This window comes from Rana temporaria, chromosome 3 (genome assembly GCF_905171775.1).
Source record: "Rana temporaria chromosome 3, aRanTem1.1, whole genome shotgun sequence".
Lineage (NCBI taxonomy): Eukaryota > Metazoa > Chordata > Amphibia > Anura > Ranidae > Rana > Rana temporaria.
Window position 1 is genome coordinate 49,177,871 of NC_053491.1, and position 24,875 is coordinate 49,202,745.

Sequence of the window (24,875 nt, forward strand, 5' to 3'; positions counted from 1 at the left end):
CGGGGACCGATCGCGGGACTCCAGCGGCGATCGGGTCACGGAGCTTCGGACCTTGTCGCGGGCTCGCGACCCACGGCTGGGCACTTAAAGAGGCCGTACCTGTACGTGCTTGTGACCAGCCGCGCCATTCTGCTGACGTATATGTGCAGGAGGCGGTCCTTAAGTGGTTAAGACTTCAATAAAATCTATACATAGGACATGCCTATATCAGACTATGAAGGTACATACATAACACGTTTTTAAACACTCTGCCTTAGAACCCATGATGAGGGGTTGCGTAGTTTTGTTCCGCTTCTTCAGGACTTGTCCATCGGTAATAAATAATTACAATGAAATAGACGATAAACACCAGGAGTCAGTTGCAGGGAAAGCCTATATAATTTTTCTCGCTAAATGGAAAATACACCAGTTTATGCAGAGTTCTGTGCATATAGAAATCACCTAACTCCTCTAATGTGCCTGGCCTGTGGGGGGAGCCCTTGATAGGAACCAAGGAGGGTTGTGGGTAAGGGTATTGACAGATATAGTTTTTTCAGGGCCGATATCGAAATCACGTGACAATATTCTGTAGATTTAAAAATTTTACACTGTCCTTTTTTTGTTTTGTTTTGTTTTTTCACTTTTATTGCTGTTACAAGGAATGTAAACATCGCTTGTGACAGTGATGGGCATATGACAGGTACTCTTTATGAAGGGATCTGGGGTCTATAAGACCCAAACCCCTCCTCTGCACTTGAAAGTATTCAAAATTTTAAGAACGGCATTTTTGAATACTTTTTATCTCATGACATTGCTTCGGGGTTACTGGATCCGAACAAAGCCAAATCTGGCTTTGTTCTGGTCTTCGGTCAGCCGGTGGACGTGCCGGCTGGTCGCTCGGGACTCCCGGTGAGACCCAGTTATGGGAGGTGGGGAGACATCCCCTCCCGCAGCTTGAACTAACAGCCGCGCATCTGCTGAGCCACATCGGTTGCTATTACAAGAAAGCTGACCATCTGCTCTAAATAACGGTACTGGGGTGATGACGGCAGCTGCATGCATTACCCCGGCCCAACACCTTGAAACAATATCGGTAAGTTTGTGACCGATACCGATGCTTTTAAAAAAAGTGAATATCGGCCGCACAGATCGGTATCGACCCCTAATTGTGTTGAATCGGATGTAAGTGGTACCCACCACCAGTCGTGCCATGGACAAAAAACGCCAAACGGTGGGCAAGATGAAATCGCACTCCAAAATAGTACTGGCACCAAGGATTAAACGTCACTTGAAAGGAGATGACAAAGTAGATAAGCAGATGTAGCATAATTCTAATGCTAGGTAATCTGCAGACAAGATTGCTGCATTGCTGTTGGTTAATTTACTTGGCATTAGTGAATTTTCCTAGAAAGTAAAGCCACTTCTTCCCTCCTGGTACTGTTCAGCTCAGCTGAAAATGAAAGGTTAATAAGATGCTGCGCATGTGACACAGACTGGCAAGTACCAGGGCTGAGCTAAACTAGGGTAAGTGGTGAGCCAGAAAAAATATGAAGAAGAAAAGCACATGGAAATCTTTTTTTTTCCTTTCAATGGGGTCTTTGTACCCTACATCCCACTCTCTTTGACTTAAAAATGCAAGTTCAAGTTCCATGAAGCAGTTCTGATAATGCTGCCATTATATGGCTGTGAATAGGGGTTTGTCTGTAGAAAAGTCAGAGGGACCAGGATAAATCATTTGGTTGGCTTACTGAATTTCATTGGTACATGAAACTTCAGTAATAATCTGTAAGATTACTCTAAGATAGACATATATTGACTTATAACAGGTGCACAGGCTCTTAAAACCTCAAACGTTTTTCTTCTGGGGAAAGGATAGTTGGATGAATTAACAATTACAGCGGTGCTTTCATTACTAATCCTCCTTTCAGGTGTTGAGTTTCTTCATCCTGGCTCTGTGCCCATGATCTAAGGGGATGCCAGCATACTCTTCTGTGGTACCTTGATAGAAAAGCAAATGTTGTATTGGTTTCACACACTTTTTTTTTTTTATATATAACTTTTGACAGGTTTGCAGAACACACGGAGCAATCAAACCATTCAAGGAACAATGAACAACACCTCACTTGCCTCTTCTGTAAACAACCATTGTCCTCAGTCTGGACGATCCAACACTTCGCTTCACCCGTCTCTTCGTCTGGCCTCCCTTAGCAACCCTTCTCTTCCAACAGCTGCGCTTGGCAGTTCCCCAAGACGAAGGCACACTCCTGTCAGCCCTCTCACCTTGACGCCAGGCAGCGATCCAAGCCGGTGTGTTAGTGGCCAGTTTTCACCTACCAGCCCCATGAGCATGGCAAACTCTCAGGTAATCGTGTGTGTGTGTAGCTGGTTTATAATGATAGGAGATTGTGTTTCTGGCCTGTGGGGTTTTTCAAGCGTGTGGGTGATGCTAATGGACTTTCTGTGGCTCTATAAAGGGGCCTCCCCTTCTCACAGCAGCTCTGCTAGTTAAGAGTACAAATGTGTGATTTGAATTAATTAAAATGTTTTATTCTGGTCTGGACAGATGTATTAGTAGTAATATTTGCTTTTCCAACTGCGTTTTAATATAAACCAGGGGTGTCCAAACTTTTGACCTTCCTGGGTCACATTGGAAGAAGAGGTATTGTCTTGGGCCGCACATAAAAATATACACAACAAGGATAGCCTAATGCCGCGTACACACAATCGGAATTTCTGACAAGAAAAGTGCGATGTGAGCTTTTGGTCGGAAATTCCGACCGTGTGTAGGCTCCATCTGACTTTTTCTGTCGGAATTTCCGACAACAAAAATTTGAGAGCTGGTTCTCAATTTTTCCGACAAAAGTTCTTGTCGGAAATTCCGATCATCTGTATGTAATTCCAACGTCGTACGTCCTTGTTCTTGACGGTCTGAATTTTGTGTGACCGTGTGTATGCAACGCAAGTTTGAGCCAACATTCCGTCAGAAAAAAATCCACAGGTTTTCTTGTCGCGTGTACGCGGCAAGAGCAGAAAAAGTCAGGCAGAGTTAACGATCACAAGTTAACGATCACTGATATAGATAATGTTCCTATCTGACAAATTTAAGTAAATTTTTTTTTTTCCTTTTGTAATTTTATTATAAAAGTAAAATTGGGCAACTTAAAAATGTGAGATATTTGACACAGTTTTTGATAAATGAACACTTTAATAAAGGGGTGCCCAACCTTTTGAAGAGCAAGGGCCACTTAAGCAACTTGGTAACCAGTCGCGGGCCACAATGAGCGGAGCGGGCGGACAGGTCACGGCTACTCTATAGGTCCTCCGATCCACCCAGATGGAAGGGGACGAATTCCCTTTTGTTTTTTGGATTGGAGGTAGGTGGGCATAAACGGACATATGTCGCTCTATAGAGGTGAATTGAGAGTCCCATTTGGTTGGGCTGATCGTGTGAAAAGGGCCTAAGACTGCTTTCATCCTGATGTGGTGCGTTTTACCACCACTATTCACAACACTGATGCTGCAGTATGGCGGGTTGGAAACCTGCAATCTGGGCTTGTCAACCCACCATTCCAGAGAAGGAGGTCGTGGGCCACATCAGAGGGCTCCGCGGGCCACATGTGGCCCCCGGGCCACTGGTTGGCCACCCCTGCTTTAATATATGGTTGGATGGATGAAGTAACAACAATTTTCAATGAATTCCTAAGGTGCTCATCAGATATTTTGGTTCTATTTTTGCCCTTGCTTCATCCTTGAAAACTGATGACATGAATAAGGAGTGATTGTGAAGAGTGGGAGATTTTTCTTTGGGAAGGTAAAAACGTATAGAAGTCCAGTAAAGGGACACCGTCAAATGTTTCTTCGGCCGCTAAGTGTAAATGCATTTTACACTTTTTACATTTAAGAAAAAAATCTAAAATGTTTTAGTAAGTTTACAATTTTGTGTTGGGCCGCATTCTTGGCCATCTTGGGCCTCAGGTTGGACATCCCTGTTATAAAGCCATCTTGGGCTGCAGGTTGGACACTCGTGTTATAAAGCAGTCTTGGGCCGCAGGTTGGACACCCCTGTTATAAAGCCATCTTGGGCCGCAGGTTGGACACCCCTGTTATAAAACAGGTTAACCAATAATAAGTTGTTTTCTGTTCCTTGATGACTCCAGACATGATTACAAACCTCATAGCTGTGGTTTGTCTCTGGGTGAGGGAAATGTTCCAACTGAAGCTGACGATCCACTCCTAACAAACCAGCCAAAATTCAATCAGTGGGTGCCCCTAAAGGCACCACTCCACCCGATGTCCTTCAATTTAAAAAATGATGCAGCTGGGCAAAGAATTGTTGGCTGAACTGAACCTACATCCAATCGGATACATGCATGGTTCACGTATTCTGACAGCCAGTTGCACTGGCTGTCAGAATAAAATGGTCACAGCAGAAGATTGGGTCTATCTACTTTATGTATCGGATTTAGATTTGGTTTGTTCAGCCTGCGGGCTGAAAGAAATCTTTGTGTAAATCCAGCTTTAGACTGCCAAGGAATTTCATACTTGGTAGGGACAGTAGGGATAACCCCTCCCACCCAGTTTTCAGACTGTAGCTTTGTGGGCATCCCACAGGAGACTGGAGTTGTAGCTATAGTCTTCTTTTTTTTCTTTTTTTTCTTGTTCTTGTTGTTCTTGTTCTTGTTCTTCTTGTTCTTGTTGTTCTTCTTCTTCTTCTTCTTCTTCTTCTTCTTCTTGTTCTTGTTCTTGTTCTTCTTCTTGTTCTTGTTCTTCTTCTTGTTCTTCTTCTTGTTCTTCTTCTTCTTGTTCTTCTTGTTCTTGTTCTTCTTCTTGTTCTTGTTATTCTTCTTGTTCTTCTTGTTCTTGTTATTCTTCTTGTTCTTGTTATTCTTGTTCTTCTTGTTCTTCCTCTTCTTCTCTATGGAGATTCACCAACACTGTGTCCTGGTGGCATTGTCATGCAGGTATAAAGTGATGGGAAATATAAACCTTTCCAAGTTGTCACCAGAACAGGAGATGAGTAGACATCTTCAAATGGTGACATACTGGTGACTGCTGTATAGAGCCGGCCATAAACAGATTGTAATTCCTGCTGAACCAGACTAATTTCAATCCATCTATGGGCAGGCTTGCTCAATCAGCAAGCATTACCCACTGTCATTGTATTCTGACAGCGGCTAAACTTCCTGCTATCAGAATACAATAGCACAGCGAGAGGGATTCAAGCTATTTTTCTTTCCTTCAAATCATGTTTGAAGGAAAAAAGCTTGCACAAGCTATGGCTTGCTTTAGGGGGGATTTAAGCTTCATATGCAGAGGTTTCCTGACACTTCCTGTAGTGATTACAGAAGAGGACGTGTATAGAAGTGTACAGAAATCAATGGGACATGGACAGCAAAACAAAAGCCTGACAGGGATTTTATGCTTTCCCTACCTTTATTAAAGTAAAAAAAAAAGTTTTCACTACACTTTGGAAAAAAACAATACTATAGAGCCACTCCAGTATGTACTTTTGTAAGAAACAACCTGCTGTCTAGATGCCATTGGCTATTCTCATGTTAATGTTCATATTTCAAATTTTACTAGGGAGTTGCTATGGACAGGAGTGCTCTTTCTATGCCTCCACTGGAACCTCCTCCACCTTATCCTATGTACCAAGACCAGTCCCAGCATCCACTACAACAAATGCACGATCCTCATGAATCCCAAAATTTACAGCCTCCCTCGCCTGTGCCGTGCCCTCCTCTGGATCTCAATTTGGCTAATGTGAGTATAGTACCCGAGGTGTCATCAGTGTTCTGATTTCCTCCTGTTTACCTCTCCGTTCATTGCATTGCTACATTTAGCCTATGAGTTGTGTCTTTCCCTATTTGTCCTTGTTTGTTTTCCTTTCCTTATTTTTTCACATGCTGTCATGGTTGATCTGGTAAATTGTTTTGTCAGATTTAGGACAAAACGGTTAAGACTAAGGGATCAAAACTGAGCACATTGGATAGAACGTTGTATTTATAGGGAAGTGTGTTTTGCTAGACCTCGCTGTCTTCCTGGTCTTCCTGTCCAGCCTTCTGTCATCCTATGTCAACCTTTCCTGATATTGGTTTGGCTGTAAGCATAGCAGGTTACACTTTGCATTAAAGCACTGAGGATGTAAGAGAAATATCGCACTTTCTTTTGAAATATAAAAATTTCTCATTTGAACGAATTGCTAATTTAGGGGCTCTCAACCTTTTAAAGAGTGAGGGCCTGGGCTTTTTTTCAGCTCCTGTACCTATTCACTGAGAAAAAAAGCCCTGGTGAGGGTCACTTAAAGCGGGAGTTCACCCATTTATTAAATTTTTTTTTTTCTCCCCTTAGATTCCTGCTCGTTCGGTCTAGGGGAATCGGCTATTTGTATTAAAATATGAGCAGTACTTACCCGTTTTCGAGCTGCATCTTCTTCCGTCGCTTCCGGGTATGGGTCTTCGGGAGCGGGCGTTCCTTCTTGATTGACAGTCTTCCGAGAGGCTTCCGACGGTCGCATCCATCGCGTCACTCGTAGCCGAAAGAAGCCGAACGTCGGTGCGGCTCTATACTGCGCCTGCGCACCGACGTTCGGCTTCTTTCGGAAAATCGTGACGAGATGGATGCGACCGTCGGAAGCCTCTCGGAAGACTGTCAATCAAGAAGGAACGCCCATTCCCGCAGCCCATACCCGGAAGCGACGGAGAGGATGCATCTCGTAAACGGGTAAGTACTGCACATATTTTAAAACAAATAGCCGATTCCCCTAGAGAAAACGAGCAGGAATCTAAGGGGAAAAAGTGCCCTCTAAGGGTGAACCCCCGCTTTAAGTGGTTTGGTAAGCAGTCGTGGGCCACAATTAAATGAAATGATTTAGAAATTCTATTTTTTTTCTGAATAGCAAAGGGTTGCATGATTAATCGTTAGAAAATCGCGATCTCGATTCAACCCCCATTTCGATCTTCATCCTGCATTTCCTAGATTCAGTGCAGCTGTCAAAAAAAAAAAATCGTCAATCTGCCAAGTTTATCACAACATTGTCAGCGCTGGGAGATGACTATAAACAAACTATCATTTAGTTCTTTTGGATCAAAAGAATAACTGTTGGTCTGTGTAAATGAGGGCAGTTTATTCACCTAAAGAGAAGTTCCTCCCAAAATTAGAACTTCTGCGCTAAGGACTCCTGCCCCCCTGACATGCCACATTTGGAATGCCATTTTTTTTTTTTTTGGAAGGGGGTACCTAGTTTTGACAGGTACCCAGCTCCAACTTCTGCACATTGTGCCGAGCCGAAGTTCTCCTCTTCCCCCTCCCTGGAATCTTTTGGGACAGGTCCCAAAAGATTGCTGGCCATTCAGAACATGCAGCGCGACGCACGCATGCTTAGTGTGTACCCAGCTGTGAAACCGCAAGCTTTCTCAGGCAGCTGCATTGCTGGACTGTGGGATAGGTGAGTATCTGTTTGTTAAAAGTGAGCTGCTGAATTTCAATAAACACAGAAATGGGTGGAACTTCACTTTAAAGACTAAACCTTTTTTTGACATTTGATGCTTACAAGTTAAAATCAGTATTGTTTGCTAGAAGATTACTTGGACCATAATTTGTTGCATTATTTTATGTCACACTGTATTTGCACAGCGGTTTTTCAAACGCAGTTAAAAAGAAGAAATGCACTTTAATGAATAAAAAAAAAAAAGTTGTTGGCCCAATTTTTTTGTATAATGTGTTGCGATGTTGTGCAGCGAGAATCGTGATCTTTATTCTAAGCAAAAAAATTGCGATTCTCATTTTAGCCAGAATCGTGCAGCTCTAGAATGGCATAATGAATATTTTAAACAACAATTGAGAGTGGAGGTTTACCCACTGTTCACAATCACATTGTAATCGTAAAAATCACATTACCAGATCACATTAATCCCACTCACGTGTGACCAGTCAAAAACCCTGAACCAGTGTTGCAGCCTTTACTATCTCAGGTTCTTTGTCCACAGTCCTTGTTTTGGCAATTTAAGGGATGACTGCAATCTAAACAAACAGATTTTTTTTTTAAACTTACCTTACTGCAGTCCTGGTTTCATGTCCTCATTGTTAGTTTTTGCTCTGATGTTGCTGTAATCCTTCTCTGTTCTGGACACTTCCTGGTTGTCTGTTTCCTGATGACCACAGTACTGGGAGCTTCTAGTTTCGTTTTCCAAACCATCACTGCTCTATGGCTCTATACATGCACAGAGGCAGGATAACATGCAAAAACAAAACTAGATGCAAAAACGAAACTAGAGGCACATTATATGATTGATTTTTATCTATCTTTAATCAATTTTAAAAGGAATCGGTTAACTATTATGTCTCTATACCCTGTAAACGGTAATTTCAGCAAAAAAAATGTTTTCCTTTACAACTCCTTTAACCACTTAAGCCCCGGACCTTTAGGCAGCTAAATGCCCAGGCCAGGTTTTGCGATTCGGCACTGCGTCGCTTTAACAGACAATTGCGCGGTCGTGCGACGTGGCTCCCAAACAAAATTGGCGTCCTTTTTTTCCCCACAAATGGAGCTTTCTTTTGGTGGTATTTGATCACCTCTGCGTTTTTAATTTTTTTGCGCTATAAACAAAAATAGAGCGACAATATTGAAAAAAATGCAATATTTTTTACTTTTTGCTATAATAAATATCCCCCCCCCCCCATTTTTTTTCTCAGTTTAGGCCGATACGTATTCTTCTACCTATTTTTTGTAAAAAAAAAAATCGCAATAAGTGTTTATCGATTGGTTTGCGCAAAATTTAAAGCGTTTACAAAATAGGGGATAGTTTTATTGCATTTTTATAAAAAAATTTATTTTTTACTACTACTGGCGGCGATCGGCGTTTTTTTTCGTGACTGCGACATTATGGCGGACAATTTTGACACATTTAAATTGCATTGTTTATTGTGAAAATGACAGTTGCAGTTTGGGAGTTAACCACAGGGGGCGCTGTAGGAGTTAGGGTTCACCTAGTGTGTGTTTACAACTGTAGGGGGGTGTGGCTGTAGGACTGACGTCATCGATCGAGTCTCCCTATAAAAGGGATCACTCGATCGATACGCCGCCACAGTGAAGCACAGGGAAGCCGTGTTTACATACGGCTCTCCCCGTTCTTCAGCTCCGGGGAGCTATAGCGACGGAGCGGCTATAAACGAATAGCCGCGCCGTCGTCCCGGATCGCCGAGGTAAGCCACACGCAGCGGGGGCCCGACCGGACCCCCCACCCGCTAGAAGGCAAGGACGTATATATACGTCCTTCTGCCTGTACGTGCCATTCTGTGGACGTAAATAGGCGTGCGGCGGGAGTTAAGTGGTTAAGCAAAGATAAAATGACACAATATCCTCCTGCAATGACACAAAGCTCATCTCACATAGCTGTGAGAATCCACCTTCAGAACTCCTGTATTGATGCCACTAGATGTAATCCACTTGGCTAAAGGCCCCTCTCCCCGTGTCTGTGTGTAAGGAAAGAAAGAGCAGAGCAGGGATCCGGCTACAATAACAGCTTGTGTATGACACATGCTAAGATTATGGAGAACTGGCAATCATTGCTTGAGGTCACGGGCCATGGGTTGAGCATGCCTGCGCTAAATGTAAGCTGATTGAAGCATTATGGTTTTGTTTTACACCAAGAGCACAACCAGTTTGGTCAGAAAAGGAAATGTTCAAGAATTGACAGACCACTGGTCTAGAATGGTAGCCTGTTAATCATCCACATAATTGTTTGTGTTTTCCTTTCCATAGAACTCTTTGAGTGGCTTCTTTGCCGATGCCTTCCTTGATCAGCAACAACCTAATAGACAAGGGAAGTACCTATGGCACCAGGTTAGTCCGCTAATTATCATGCATTTCAACAGATTTAATTTTTTTTTCTTTTTAACACACTGGTGCGAACACACACTTCACATGTGATTCTCCCCGCATTGCTGCAGATCACATGCGATGTCTGTGCGATGCGAATTCAGCCATACAAACTGTACGGCTGAAATCAAATTCACACCAAAGTGGTGCAGGACGCTTTTTTTTTTTTTTGTCCGCACTGGAATCGGATCGCATGAGTGTTCACACCCATGCGATCCAATTCCTGTGAACCGATCTGTGTCATTAACTTTCTATTGACACCCGCAGTGGTTCGCAGAAGGCAGTGTGAACTGCCTGCGAGTGACCTGGGATTTGGGAACCCGCACAGGAATCGCGCAGCTTCCCGCATCACATGTGTGTGAACTCGGCCAAAATGTTTTGCTCATTTATAGAAAGAAATGTTTTTATGTAACACATAATTTACTGGCCTACTTTTTGTTTACTTTTCAGCAAGACACATATGATATGTACGAGAGTCCGAGCAATTCTCTACCCAACACCAATTTCTTTGATCCAAATATGAATCTCCAGTACTCCCAGGCATCCATGATGGGACTAGGAGGGAGTCATGGAAACCTCCAGGACCCCTTTCAGTTGCGGTCAAGCTACTTGTATTCCAACTATGGGGGAAGTGTTCCCAACATTATCTTAACAGGTGAGCGCTTATTGAGAACAGAATGTTAGTTGCTTTACCACTATCACAGAACTTGCTTGTAAAAAAAATCTTTTGTAAGGGCCAGTTCACACCACATGCAGCCCAGGGCACTGGAACATGGTTAAATGCATCAAAAATGCACTGAACTGTACTGGAACGCACCAGTCCACACCATAGAAATGCAGTGCGGATGTGTTCCTGGATGCTTTTCTGCATTCGCGTTTTTGATGCGTTGCAGTGTATTTTTCTTTAACCATAAAAAAAGTATGTGTGCGTTCCAGTGCGTTTAGGTGCATTCCAGTGCATTTGTAATGTGTTTTACCGCGTTCCAGTACAGTCCAGTGCAGAAAACATGCAACATGTTCTACTTTTTCTTTCCCAAAATTTGAACGCACTGAAACTGAACCTACTGACGTGAACTATGCCATTGAAAACCATATAACCTACTATTCTTAGAAGGACTTCTCCCGGTAGGGAGGGCTTTCAGCCCCCCACCAGAAGCAGGCAGTTGCTCAGCAGGAAGGATAGCACTGTCTGTATTGATGAGGGAATCGTATACATTTCTTTCCTGCAAACCGTTGTAGGAAAGAAATTGACACCATGTATAGCCTGTATGAGCTGCCAACTTCCTTTTTCTCTTATTATACAGGATTTATACAGCGCCAACAGTTTGCGCAGTGCTTTACAACATAAGAGTAGACAGTACAGTTACAATACAATTCAATACAGGAGGGATCAGAGGGCCCTGCACGTTAGAGCTTACACTCTAAAAGGGAGGGTCAAGTGATACAAAAGGTAATAACTGTGGGGGGATCATGTGAAATGTAGCGCTAGGAATAGTGTACAGTGAACAGTATACCAATAGTATATAAATATAGAAAACTAGGATTGGGACTTTAAATGAGGCATATGAAAAACATATGCCTCCATCCCTGTTGGTTAAAAGAGAGGAGAGTTTTTGGGACTTTGAATGAGATGCGTTTTTAAGCAAACGGTAAGTATAAATAAAGTTGTATACGTGATAACCAGGCTGACACTTACCACCCAAACAGCAGGCCAAATTCAACTGTCTAACTGTGTATGTTAAAAGCAGAGGATTGGTTGCACTTTAAAAGTTTAGTTAGGACTGCAGTATGCAGAGAGCCTTGGCGATGGCCTGCAGCTTAACCATGTATTTGCAAATGCGTGCAACCAATCCTCTGCTTTTAACATACACAGTTAGATAGTTGAATTTGGCCTGCTGTTTGGGTGGTAAATGTGAGCCTGGTTATCACGAATACAAATTTATATATACTTGCTGTTTGCCTAAAAACGCATCTCATTCAAAGTCCTAGAAACTCCACTCTCTTTTAATAGTATATAAATAGTAATTGGTTGATGAAATCAATCTCAAATATAGTAATCATACAAAGGCGAGTAAAAACATGTAAATCAAGTCCAAAAAGTGAATGGATCCTGAAGTGAGCATATAAAGTCCACCACGAAATGGTGGTTGTTCACAAATAAGTAACAGTGATGTAAACTAGCACGTGGAACATCCAGGATATGTCATCCAACCAATGGGCGGAGTGTGTACTCTTACCGGAAATGGTGGACTTGAATGTCAGTGACAACGAGTCAATCAAGCAAGGGTGCCCGAATCGACAGGTCTCCAGAATGATCGAAGAAGCCTAGGGAACTCCAAAAGTGACTCCAGAGGATCATGTAGGTAACCGCCAAGTTGGAATTCAGATGACCAAACAGCCAAAAAAAACTCTGCTTTAGCCTCAGAGGTGCCTCATCAGAGGTACTTTAGAAACAAAATGATCACAGTGACAAAAGGGGCAAACTATCACTGGAGAAGAACCCACTGCACTATCACCATTGCTGCTTTCGGCACTTCTGTATTTATACTGTTGGGGCAATCTGCACTCCACACTTTGTTGTTGAGTATATCAGATTTTGGCAAAGCCGCAGAAAAGTATTTTGGAAAATTTAGTCACTAGTCATCAGTGTGAAGCCATATTCTGAGCAGCATGTTTTCCACCCCTGCAGGCCTAGTACTATTTATATTCTATCGGTACACTGTACACTATTCTTGGCGCTACATTTCACATCATCCTTGACTTAATTTTTTTGTCACATTCTTATGTTTTCTCCTTTTTTGTTCATTGGGTTAGCGCAGTAACACTTTCCATTTAAATAACTGTGGGGGATGATCAGATGGAGAAAATGAAAATATGGGTGGTGTTGGGTGTGGGTAGGATAGGCTTCTCTGAAGGGTTTTTTGCGGGGATCGTCTAAAAACTAACCAAGTAGGAGATGATTGGACAGATTGGGGTAAGGAGTTCCATAGGATTGGAGAGGCTCTGGAAAAGTCCTGGAGGCGAGCATGGGAGCTAGAGAGCAGGAGGTCTTGGGAGGAACAAAGAGAGAGACTAGGTTGGTATTTTGAGACTAAAGCCTCGTATACACGATCGGATTTTCCACAGACAAAGCCCTGGGCTTTTGTCCGAAGGACGTTGTCCCGGAACTTGCCTTGCATACAAACGGCACACAGTTGTCGGTCAACAAACGCGAACGTAGTTACATACTACATGTTTTTTCAGATCTTTAGCGTCACCCTTTGGGCACCTTCTGCTAATGTTGTGTTTGGTAAACATAGAAAACAAAAAAATGTAGCGCTAAATATATACATCAAAATGAGAGAGACTATAAAAAATTAATCTTGTAATCATATAGTGTTAACACCAAAGTGCTCCAAAGTCCATAAGTGGTAAACGATAGCAATCTTAGTGAAGTTTAAAATCAAAAAAGATCCATAATAGATGTGACATATTGTGGAATGTAGAAATGAGGATTGATAGTAGATCCACCACCAAGGTATAAACTGGAGGCTTACCAGAGAGAGTGGACCTAAATAAGCATATACTTAATAGGTCATAAACGCTTGAAGAGGGTAGCGGTATCCCGGTTCCAAAGCAGCTTGTAGACAGGGAGGTAGACCTCTGAGGGTTTCCACTGTATATGCGATGTAGTTGTAAATGAGTCCCGGCGCGTTTCGATCTCTAGATCGTCATCTGGGGTGCTGGCCTACTGCTGTAAACGACCCTGGTAAGCCTCCAGTTTATACCTTGGTGGTGGATCTACTATCAATCCTCATTTCTACATTCCACAATATGTCGCATCTATTTTGGATCTTTTTTGATTTTGAACTTCACTAAGATTGCTATCGTTTACCACTTATTATGGACTTTGGAGCACTTTGGTGTTAACACTATATGATTATAAGATTTATTTTTTATAGTCTCTCATTTTGATGTATATATTTAGTGCTACACTTTTTTGTTTTCTATGTTTCTTACCTGCGGGACTGATCTAGTTCTGTTGTGTTGGCTGCCATCTATATGCCTATTGAGGTAGCGCGGTGAATCATATACATATTCTGTAATATTGTTTTTGGTGTTTGGTAAACATTGCTTCCGAGCATGCGTGTTTGTACTTTGGACTTTTGTCCGATGGACATGTTTACACACAATCAGAAAATTTGACAACAGACCGGTGTCCACAGAAAATTTTAAAGCCTGCCATCCAATATTTGTACACGCAAAATCCAACAATTGTCCGATGGAGCGTACAAACGGTCGGATTTTCAGCAAGCAGGCTTTCAACGCACGTCATGATCGCGTGTACGAGGCTTTAGTTTGTGATGTAGCTGGGGGCAGAGTTGTGGATGGCTTTGTAAGTTGTTGTTAGTAAAGCCAAACCGGTGCTAAGATTCCAGATCTGAGGGTTTGAAAGACATGTGCTAAAGGCCAGCTCTAATAGCAAGACTGCATCCTATGGTGACTTTATCCTATTAGGGATGTGGTACTCTAATGCTGCGTACACACGATCGGACATTCCGACAACAAAACCGTGGCTTTTTTTTTTTCAACGGAATGTTGGCTCAAACTTGTCTTGCATACACACTGTCACACAAATGTCAGAAATTCTGATCGGCAAGAACGCTGTCACGTACAACACTACGAGGAGCCTAGAAAAATGAAGCTCAATGATTCCAAGCATGCGTCAAATTGATTCCGAGCATACGTAGGATTTTTGTGCGTCAGACTATCGGAATTTCCCCCAAAAATTTTTGTTGTGGGAAAAATTGGGAACCAGCTCTTAAAAATTTGTTGCCGGAAATTCCGACAGCAAATGTCTGATGGAGCCTACACACGGTCGGAACATCCGACCAAAAGCTCACATCGAACATTTGTAGTCGGAAATTCAGATCGTGTGTACGCGGAATAAGGCTTTATATCATGGCTTTATCCCTGTAGTAGGTTTAATTTTGGTAAAATTTGGAAAGCAAGTAATTTTTTGATTAGTATAACAAAAAAAGCGAGTTAGATGTGGCTTGGTCCTGCTGTACAATGCCCAGCCTTTCACTGTGCTGGATAGTTTTTACATTCAATTCTCCTCCCTGCGCCTGTACTCCATTGCACAAGTGTGTCTACAACCTCCATTGGGATGAATTCTAAGCCCGACTCGAAACTCCCTGCAGACCTCAGATCTGGCATGTACCGTAATATTGGAAGACAATAGATGGCAAGCAACGGTGAAAGTAGCAAGCAATATCATAACAGACATAGGTGGGCACACCCTAATCCCCCTGAGCGCCAGTGTACAGAAGCGTGAGCCTCAGAGAGACCAGTCTGAGGCCATGATTGTGAGTAGCAGGCATTCTGAACACCCCCTTCTCTCTCACCCCCTTTCTCTCTACCCCCCTCTCTCACCTCTTTCACCCCCCCTCACACACACACACCCTCTCTCACCCCCCTCTCTCTCATCCCTTTCTATCGCTCTCATGCCCCCCTCATCCCCCTCTCTTACCCCTCCTCTCTCACCTCTTTCACCCCTCTCTCTCTCTCTCTCTCTCACACACACACCCTCTCACCCCCCTCTCTCTCATCCCTTTCCATCTCTCTCATGCCCCCCTCTCACTCTCTCGCTCCTTCTCTCTTGCCCTCTCTCTCCCTCTTTCGATCTCTCTCACCCCCTCATCCCTCCCTCCTCTATATTTCTCTTACCCCTTTCTTTCACACACCCCTCCTCTATATTTCTCTCACCCCCTCTCTCACCCCATCTCTCACCCCCTCTCTCACCTCCCTCTCTTTCACACACCCCTCCTCTATATTTCTCTCGCCCCATCTCTCACCTCCCTCTCTTTCACACCACCCCTCCTCCTATATTTCTCACCCCCCTCTCTCACCCCCCCTCCCTCCCCCATCTCTCCCCCCCCCCTCTCCCCCATCTCTCTCACATCTCTCCCCCCCCCCCCTCTCCCCCATCTCTCTCACATTTTAAAAAAAATGTAAACACATATGTTTTTTTAGAGTGTGTGTGCCTGTATGCGTGTGTGTATTAGGGGTGCAAACCCTAATGCAAAAGGCTGCGCACACCTATGATAACAGATATTGTACCATCCAAGGAAAGTATTTGGATTGTGGATGGACACTTACATTTATTGTAAACTTGACAAACAGGGTTAACATAAACTCCATAAGGGGTCATTTCCAGATAATGCTTAATAGTAAATAGTGTTTGTGTATAGAAGTTGTACATGAAACGTCTGCAGAGCCATAAAGTCATCTAGGTGTTGCTGAGTAATGGTGTGAGTGATACTGGGGAGTTGCTGCAGTTGGCTTGCCCATCACCAAACTACAATCACAGGAAACAGGAAGTTGGTTCACATGAATAGGGGATGGATCCTTCAATGACAAGAAAAACAGGATGTTGGGCAAAACGTGTTTTATATCGCGTAAGGAGACTGTAACAAATATTATTTGAATTTACTAAAAATGTTTTTGCATTATTCATTTTAAAGGGGGGAACATCGGCAAGCTTGTGTGTTATCATTTAACTTGGCTATCTTACTGGACACATGAAATGTAAACTTTCTCTTCAGTACTGCTCTAGTGTAGATTAGTCGCACGTGTGCAGAACATCATGCACAAAGTCCATCATGCACTTGATGGACTCTGATCCCGCTATGGCTTGCTTCAACCATAAATACTGTATTTGTGCACAAGAGAAACCATGAAAATCACAGAATCCAGTGACAAAGCACAGCAAAAAACTTACCAATTCTGTCTGCAAGGGATTGTGTTTAACCACTTAAGACCCGGACCAAAATGCAGGTAAAGGACCCGGGCAGTTTTTGCGATTCGGCACTGCGTCGCTTTAACTGACAATTGCGCGGTCGTGCGACGTGGCTCCCAAACAAAATTTGCGTCCTTTTTTTTTCCACAAATAAAGCTTTCTTTTGGTGGTATTTGATCACCTCTGCGGTTTTTTATTTTTTGCGCTATAAACAAAAATAGAGCAACAATTTTGAAAAAAAATAATTTTTAATTTTTTGCTATAATAAATATCCCCCAAAAAATATATAAAAAAAACATTATTTTTTCTCAGTTTAGGCCGATACGTATTCTTTTACCTATTTTTGGTAAAAAAAAACGCAATAAGCGTTTATCGATTGGTTTGCGCAAAATTTATAGCGTTTACAAAATAGGGGATAGTTTTATTGCATTTTTATTATTATTTTTTTTTTTTTTACTACTAATGGCGGCGTTCAGTGATTTTTTTTCCTTGACTGCGACATTATGGCGGACACATCGGACAATTTTGACACATTTTTGGAACCATTGTCATTTTCACAGCAAAAAAATACTATAAAAATGCATTGTTTACTGTGAAAATTACAATTGCAGTTTGGGTGTTAACCACTGGGGAGCGCTGAAGGGTTTAATTGTGACCTCATATGTGTTTCTAACTGTAGGGGGCGGGGCTGGACGTGTGACGTCATTGATCGCCTTTCCCTATATCAGGGAACAGACGATCAATGACAGCGCCACAGTGAAGAACGGGAAAGCTGTGTTTACACACGGCTCTCCCCGTTCTTCAGCTCCGGGGACTGATCGCGGGACTCCGGCGGCGATCAGGGCCGCGGTCACGGAGCTTCGGACCGGGTCGCGGGCCCGCGACTCACGGCTGGTCACTTAAAGAGGACGTACAGGTACGTGCTTGTGCCCAGCCATGCCATTCTGCTGACGTATATGTGCAGGATGCGGTGTTAAGTGGTTAAAGTGGAACTTCACCTAAAAGAGTTCTGCTCCTTTGCATCCCCTCCCCCTCCACCTTAATTATTGGGGGGGCACTTGTTTTGACAGGTACCCGCTCCCACATTCAGTCCAATCTCTGCGACAATCTGAGTGGAATTTCAGCCCTGCAGCCTTCTAGGACTCATCACAGGTCCCTGAAGATTGCAGGACCTTTGTAAAAGTGCAGCAAGGCCCGCACATGCGCAGTGGGAAACCAGCTGTGTAGCCGCAAGGCTTCGCTGCCGGTTTCTTTTTCTTAAGATGCTGGCGCCTGGACTGGAAGCGTTCGAAGAATCTGCTCGGGTGAGGACATCGCTGGATCCCTGGACAGGTAAGTGTCCTTGTATTAAGTCACCAGTTAGTGTTTGTCTGGGGGAGACCTGAGCTACTCTTTAAACATAGAATAAAGAGTGAGAACATTTGGTACATATGTGTAGACATCCTGAATATCATTTATCTGGAAAGTTTTTTGAACTACACTAACTTCTTAGAGACCCGGTTTTCAGACCATTCATTTCAACAAAAATCTTCCCATAAGATATGTGTTTAATGTATTTTATGCATTTTTTTAACCACCTCCAGCCTGGCCACTGCACATATACGGCCAGGGGGACGCTTCCTCCTGAGTGGACGTTCAGGAACGTCTTTCTAGAGAGGGCCAGCAAAATGTGCAGCTATCAAAAAGTTCACTTCCTTACCTTTTTTATTATAGTTTTTTTTTTTTTTTCCCACTGTAACAAGAATATGCAGAGAGCACCTCCCAGGTCAGGGGCGTAAATAAGGGGCGGGTCAGGGGTGTTCAAAACCCCCAGAGCATCCTGGCAAAATTCCCAGACAGTGTCCCTGCTGTTTAGCATCAGCACAGTAGAAGCATTTAGAGTTTTGGAATGCGCCGTGCTGAATCTGAGGTCTGGTAAGAGGGGAGGCATCAATTTTCTGTTTTGGGAAGAAAAAAGTGAGAATTTCAGCCAGGGGGAGTTTCCTTTTGGTGGGGGGTCAGGGAAAGGGGAGTGGGGTTGCTTTTGGAGAAGGGGGGAGTTTCTTGCACAGAAGTTTACATGGGGTGGTTAATGGCAGGGATTTAAATCTGGGAGGGAGTTTGGATGAAGGGAGATTTTCTTCATAATCCGGAATCTTTTCTGGGGAGGGGGTGTTGACTGATGGAGAAATTTTTGCTTCGGGGGGTCGGTTTAATCGTCACCGGCTGCTTTCCATGTGAATATCTCCTAAACCAGTGGCCATCAACCCAGGACCCACTAACAGGCCAGGTTTGCAAGATAACTGAAAAATAAAGAGACCGTGGAAAGGAAATGATTGTATGGTCTTAAGGGTGGTCTTCTAGATCAGGGGTCTCCAAGCTTTCTAAACAAAGGGCCAGTTTACTGTCCTACAGACTTTAGGAGGGCCAGACTGTGGCCATTGGAAGTAGAAAACATCCCAATGTCTATGGGGAAAAAAAACAATGCCCCATCGTTTGTTATATTGGACGCCATTGTCAATGTCATTGGGAGAAATTGTGTCCCATTGTTGGTGTAATTGGGAGGAATTGTGCTCGTTTATTGGTGTCAGTGGGGGAATTTGCACCCACTCATTCTTGTCAGTGGGCAGAATTATGCTCCATTATTGGTATCAGGGGGATGAAATATTGCTTCAAGGGCCAGATAAAAGCAAGCAAAGGGTCACATTTGGCCCCCGGGCCGCAGTTTGGAGACCACTGTTCTAGATCCAAGGAGAAATGTTATTCAAAATGTTTGTGTTTCGGTGAAGTGCATAACTATGCCCTCTATGGCGCAGCCTCGACAACACCGCAAAGCTTGTTTTGACATGGTTCTCTTTTGATTCTGTTTTGCAGACGATACAAGCCACAGTTTATCGAAGGACATTGGAAGTGCGGTTGCGGGAGTTTCCGAACTGGGCTTCGACACAGATAATACATTTCAGTTGGATGACGAGCTGAAACTTGGACCACTGAGCTTGGATGGTCTGAACATGTTAAGTGACCCTGACATGGTCCTTCCAGACCCCACAATAGAGGACAGTTTCCGTTCCGACAAGCTGTGATCCAGGCTGCCCATCGGGGTGCAGGCTGCTTCGTTCATTTCGTAAAAACAAACAGAAGGAACTTGTTCATGAAGCAACTAAGAACAAATTGTTTTGTTCAAGGCTCAATTTCTCTCTTTTGGATCAGAGCTGTTGTAATCACTTAATAAATCTTTTGACATTTGAATGTCGGATTAAGTAGATGTACTAACTTTTTGTGAAGAAGAAGAAGGTTTGAAGAGAAATCTGAAGAGACACTGCTTTAAACCAAGCCAGTAATTGATACTTTGTAGATAAGCACACACAATTCTCTGTGAAATAACTTGGTTAGAAAAACTGCATATCTACATTATTAATGGTGACGTGCCATTGCCTTATCTTTTTCTACCCCTTCTTTCAGCCCTTTAAGAAACCGTTTATGGAAACTACCCGAGAAGCAACCAATTTACAAACATATTTTTGTATTGCAAAAAACCTCAAGCGCCCAGTGACAAAAACATTGACCTTGAAAGGATTACCATACTATACAATCTAAAACCACTGACCTCAACACTTGCTGATTTTTTTTATTTTTTTTGGTTTAAATTTGTATGTGAACTTCTGCCAATTTAGATTAAGAACTAATACTATATTATAAAAAAATAACTATACGACAATGAGGTATAATGCAGTAGTGCCTTAGTGCTAGCCACTTTTGTCTGACCTAAAGTGTACGTGTCCTTTTTTGCACACCTTGCAGATAGGCGCTGGTTGTCCAAATCAATGTGTATGAAGTTGTAGGCCATGTGTGAGGTATGGGGCACTATGAGTCTCGTAATTCCAGCATCATGGGTTCCCAGGGAAGGTAAAATATTGTTTTTGTATACAGAATGGCTTTCTTCACTGTAATATAGGCGATGGGTGCTCATGTTTATAAGCACGCTTCTAACACTTGTGTTCTGTACAATCAAATGTATTACCTATTAGTTTGCACTATATCGGAGTATTGTATCAGATAGCTGATAAATAATTCTCTATGGAAAGGCTACAATGCACAGACAGTGTCATCTGTGATCAATCAAACGTTTTTGTATGTCCTAAGACATTTGCTTATAGTAGAAATATGAAGGTTTAGTCTGGGTATGTACTTGGGCAAACTTGAGTGTAATTTTAAATGAATGCTAATTCAAATATTTCACATTACTATTGTAGTAATCCCATAATTGTGTATACACCGTAAATCAAACTGAAAGTGGATGAACTTTAGGGCTGGATTCACATCTATGCATTTTTAGTGCTTTTTGCATTTTGCAGATTTGCACCACAGTCCATTTAACATGGTTACCTATGGTACAAGTTCTGTAGTGCAAATCTGCAAAATGCAAAAAGCACTAAAAAGGCATAGATGTGAATCCAGCCTAAGAAGTTTTTTTGGGGGGTTTTTTTTAACTGAAATTGGAGCACTCAATTCTGGTTTAGCTGTACATGGTAGCCAGTCGGCTTCTAACTTCAGCTTGTTCAATTAAGCTTTGGCAAAAAAACAATGAAAGCTGATTGATATCTATGCAGGGCTGCACTAGATTTTGCACTCTCCAGTTTTAGTAAATCAACGCCATAATTTGGCAAAGGTTGAATCGCAAGATTAACTGAATTAGAAATATTCTTGGCAAGAAACCATTTGATTTGAGTTGCACTTCAGTGACTTTATATAGATAACAGCAATATTCAGTTGTATACATTTTAGGTGACTAGGCAGCCTCCCTCACTAGCTGTGAAGTTTAGCTGTGATGGATAACGGCCCTTGTTACAAATTCCCTTTTGATAGGCAAGTCATTCTGAGAAGCGTTCTCAGTTTTCGGTTCACATCTGTAGGTTCCCTCTCTGGGAGTGATTTCCTGGCTTTAGGATGAGTGGAGTAGGAAAATCTTCTGAGAGTAATAGCAAACCAGCAGGTGATTGAACCCTCCAGTATGCACCCAAAATTGGAAATCTAAGTTGGATAAATTCGCCATGCAAAATTCATGTGTTCATACATAAGTGTTTGCGTTATATGATTGTCAGCATGTTCACCATCCCGTGTTGTAATATTAGGGTTGCATTATAAAAATCTAACTGAAAAGAAAAGACTGCTGTAAGATACAGAGCAGTTTGTCACAGCAAACAAAAACATTTTTTTGATCCAAGATGGCAACTTTTTTTAATTAGGTTTTGGATCCAATTTGCACTTTTGTTTTTGGTAAGTGAGCAGTAGGGTACCAGTGCAATCATACCTTTTTTTTATCCTACATTTTCTGATTATACTTTAGTCCCCTCCAGCTAAACAAGGAATTTAGCTTTGTAAAATGTATGCTTTTAGGTTGGCAGAATATATATATATATTTTTTTTTTAACAGAGGAACAATATATTTTTAATCTTTGTCTACAGAAGTGGTTACAATAACAACTTTAAGTTATCCGGTCCTTTGGTGGATAAGGTTCATTTTGTTCTTGGTTATCTATACAATTTTGGAAATTAACTTTGAATCTAAAAAAATACCTTTTATATGGAATTTATAAAGGTATATAACTATGAGGTCTACTTTCCTGAGGTGTGAAGATGGCACCAAAATCTGCAGCGGCCTAGTGATTCTTTAGGCTCTTTTTAGGACATTGGGTGGAACATCAGATTAGTAATACAAGCCTACATCAATTTTGCATCCAGCTCCTGTGAGAACATAGTCTTTGTGGTTGAAGCCTTATGCTCAGCGACCTTAGCACAGTGTGTAAGGGAGCAGATTGCTTGCAGTATAAATAAAATCATTTAGCATCCAGAATTAAAATTGCCCATTTTACTTTTGCTTTAGACTAGCCGTGAATGATTGAATCGACTGCCAGGTGTGATATTCAATCCACCTCATAGTGGGGTGATGACAAGCTCGCCCAGAGTTGAGAGTGATTGCTTTCACTGCCAGAAAATTTTCCAACATTTTGGAAAATCTCCCAGAAACCTGGTCTGTACTTCCCTCTCATAGGCAAGAAATTGCAAAAAGTGTGTTGCATGGTCTCATTATGTGAGGGACACAATACAGAGGTTGTTCCTGGCTCTACCAAGGATGACCCTGTGTCTCCATGCCTTTTGTGTTCAATGAGATATCTGCCAGTCTTACTCCTGCTGAGTCCTCACACCTCCAGACAGGTTAGTGAAAGAATTTTCAGGCAAAATTTTAGAACTCCAAAGCATGCATATGCATTATTACTGAAGAAGTCTTGACATGCATAGGTCTAACTAGCCACACTTTGCCTAAGAATGCTGACCATATAGAAATAAGGGAGTCCCCATTGCTGAATTTTTGAATATGCAACTTTGCCTGTTGGCTATTCAATGACTTGTAATAAACCTGTGTATATGGAGTGTCAGTTAATATTCAGCTGAATGGTTTGGCGCCTTAACTCGCTATGTAGAAGAGCAACGATGAGCATGTCCCTGCTGAAATTGCCCCCTCAACTTACTGTGCTGGCAGCTTTTGGATTTTATCCAGACAAATTCCCTTTAGGGCCTTTCATACTATTGCACTGCAGTAACAGGTGGCACACCAACATACCGTGCCGATGGATGTGCAGTGCAACAACACAGTAACTTGTGTTGTGGTGCGCTGCCAAAATTCTACATGTACTTTTTTGATGTGTTAACACTCGTGTTCTTATACAGTGCAATAGTATCAATGGGCCCCTGAGGATTTAAGTGATCCATGCAAGGGGGATTGAGCAGATTTTCCTGGTAAGGGTATTATATGTACTAGTGTTGTTGACATAAGCTGGTTGCAAGGCTCACTGATTTCAATACATTTGGGTTCTGACCTGGAGCCAGTAGTTGGGTCAGTACATTCAGTTATGTCACAGCTAGTAATCTATATACTCATTCTCAGCCATTTAAAAAAGTATTGAAATTTGCTGATTGGGGGTGAAGAGTACAGACTGTAAGTGATTAGCACTCCTGCCCAGTCAGGGCACGTCCTAAAAGAAAACTGAATATGTCCATGATTAATGGGGTAGTGCAGCCACCTTGCTTAGGCAGGCCATACCAGGTGCAAATGTCTTTCCTGAAACCACAATTATTTTCAGAACATCATAAAGGCCAATCTAAATATTTCCCTCTGTCCACATTTTCCTTACTGGAGTAACATGGACTTACTGCAGCCAATCGTATATCCGCTTTCATTAGCCGGATTGGATAGAACGTCTGAAGGCCCCATTCTTTGCTGTGCAGTTTCACATTGCAGGTCAACTGCACGACACTGAATAAAATCCGAGTAGAAGTAATTCACATTTTTGTGCATTAAGACATTCAAAATGAGAAGAAGACAAAAAATGTATTCCTTATTCAGGATCAATACTTTAAACTATATAACTTTGAGTTGCAGAAGAATAGTTTCACTAGTGCCTTAGTGGGTTCTCCATAGAGGTGACCATTCTGAAATACCTTGTCCCTGTGAATGCTGAATTGTGACCTTTTGTGATATAATGGCAACTACCATTCAGTTGAATTTTGAACTGTCACTTCTTCCAGCATTATAGGCAGCACTGGTCGTTAAGAATGGTCACTTTTCTTAATGGAATTGGGTGGGGGGAGGAAATCGTAGATCTGTGAAAGCAAGGAAAAATTAAACAGGCAGTATGTTTTCAGACAATTCAGTCCATGCTGGCCAAAGCAACAGGTTTACTTGACGGCCTCCCTCCCCACCTGTATACACCCTTATGCTTCCCTGTTCTTCAGCAATCAACAGCAGAAATACCCCATACTGCCAGGTATGGGAAGCATGTAAATCACTCCCCTTCCTCCCTCTTGACCGTGCTGGTGCTTACTGATTGGCCACTTGGGCACCCATCAGTGTCTGATGCCGCGTACACACGACCAATTTTTCGGGTTCTAAAAAATGACATGTTTTTTTTAATGTCATTAAAAACGATCGTGTATGGGCTTCAGAGCATTTTTCGGGTTCTGAAAAACGGGCAAAGTTTTTTTTTTTTTTTTCGAACGTGCTCTATTTTTTTACAACGTTTTTAATGATCAAGTTGAAAAAAACTTAGGGCCAGATTCATAGAAGAAATACGCCGGAGTATCTACTGATACTCCGGCGTATTTTTAAATTTGCCGCGTCGTATCTTAATTTGTGATTCACAAACAAGATACGACGGCATTTGGCTAAGATCCGACAGGCTTACGGCTTCGTACGCC

At 42.4% G+C, this 24,875-nt stretch overlaps 1 protein-coding gene across 2 annotated transcripts in view; it reads left to right on the forward strand.

Moving 5' to 3' along the window:
* CRTC3 (CREB regulated transcription coactivator 3) overlaps window positions 1–20,058 on the forward strand; it is a 217,243-nt gene extending 197,185 nt beyond the window's left edge. For both annotated transcript variants that reach the window (XM_040342542.1, XM_040342543.1), the window contains 5 exons: window positions 2,046–2,341; window positions 5,563–5,742; window positions 9,743–9,823; window positions 10,310–10,514; window positions 19,494–20,058. In XM_040342542.1, coding sequence (XP_040198476.1) covers window positions 2,046–2,341; window positions 5,563–5,742; window positions 9,743–9,823; window positions 10,310–10,514; window positions 19,494–19,702 — 971 coding nt within the window. In that variant the 3' untranslated portion in view covers window positions 19,703–20,058. The remainder of the gene's footprint in view (window positions 1–2,045; window positions 2,342–5,562; window positions 5,743–9,742; window positions 9,824–10,309; window positions 10,515–19,493) is intronic.
* Window positions 20,059–24,875: the final 4,817 nt, after the last annotated feature.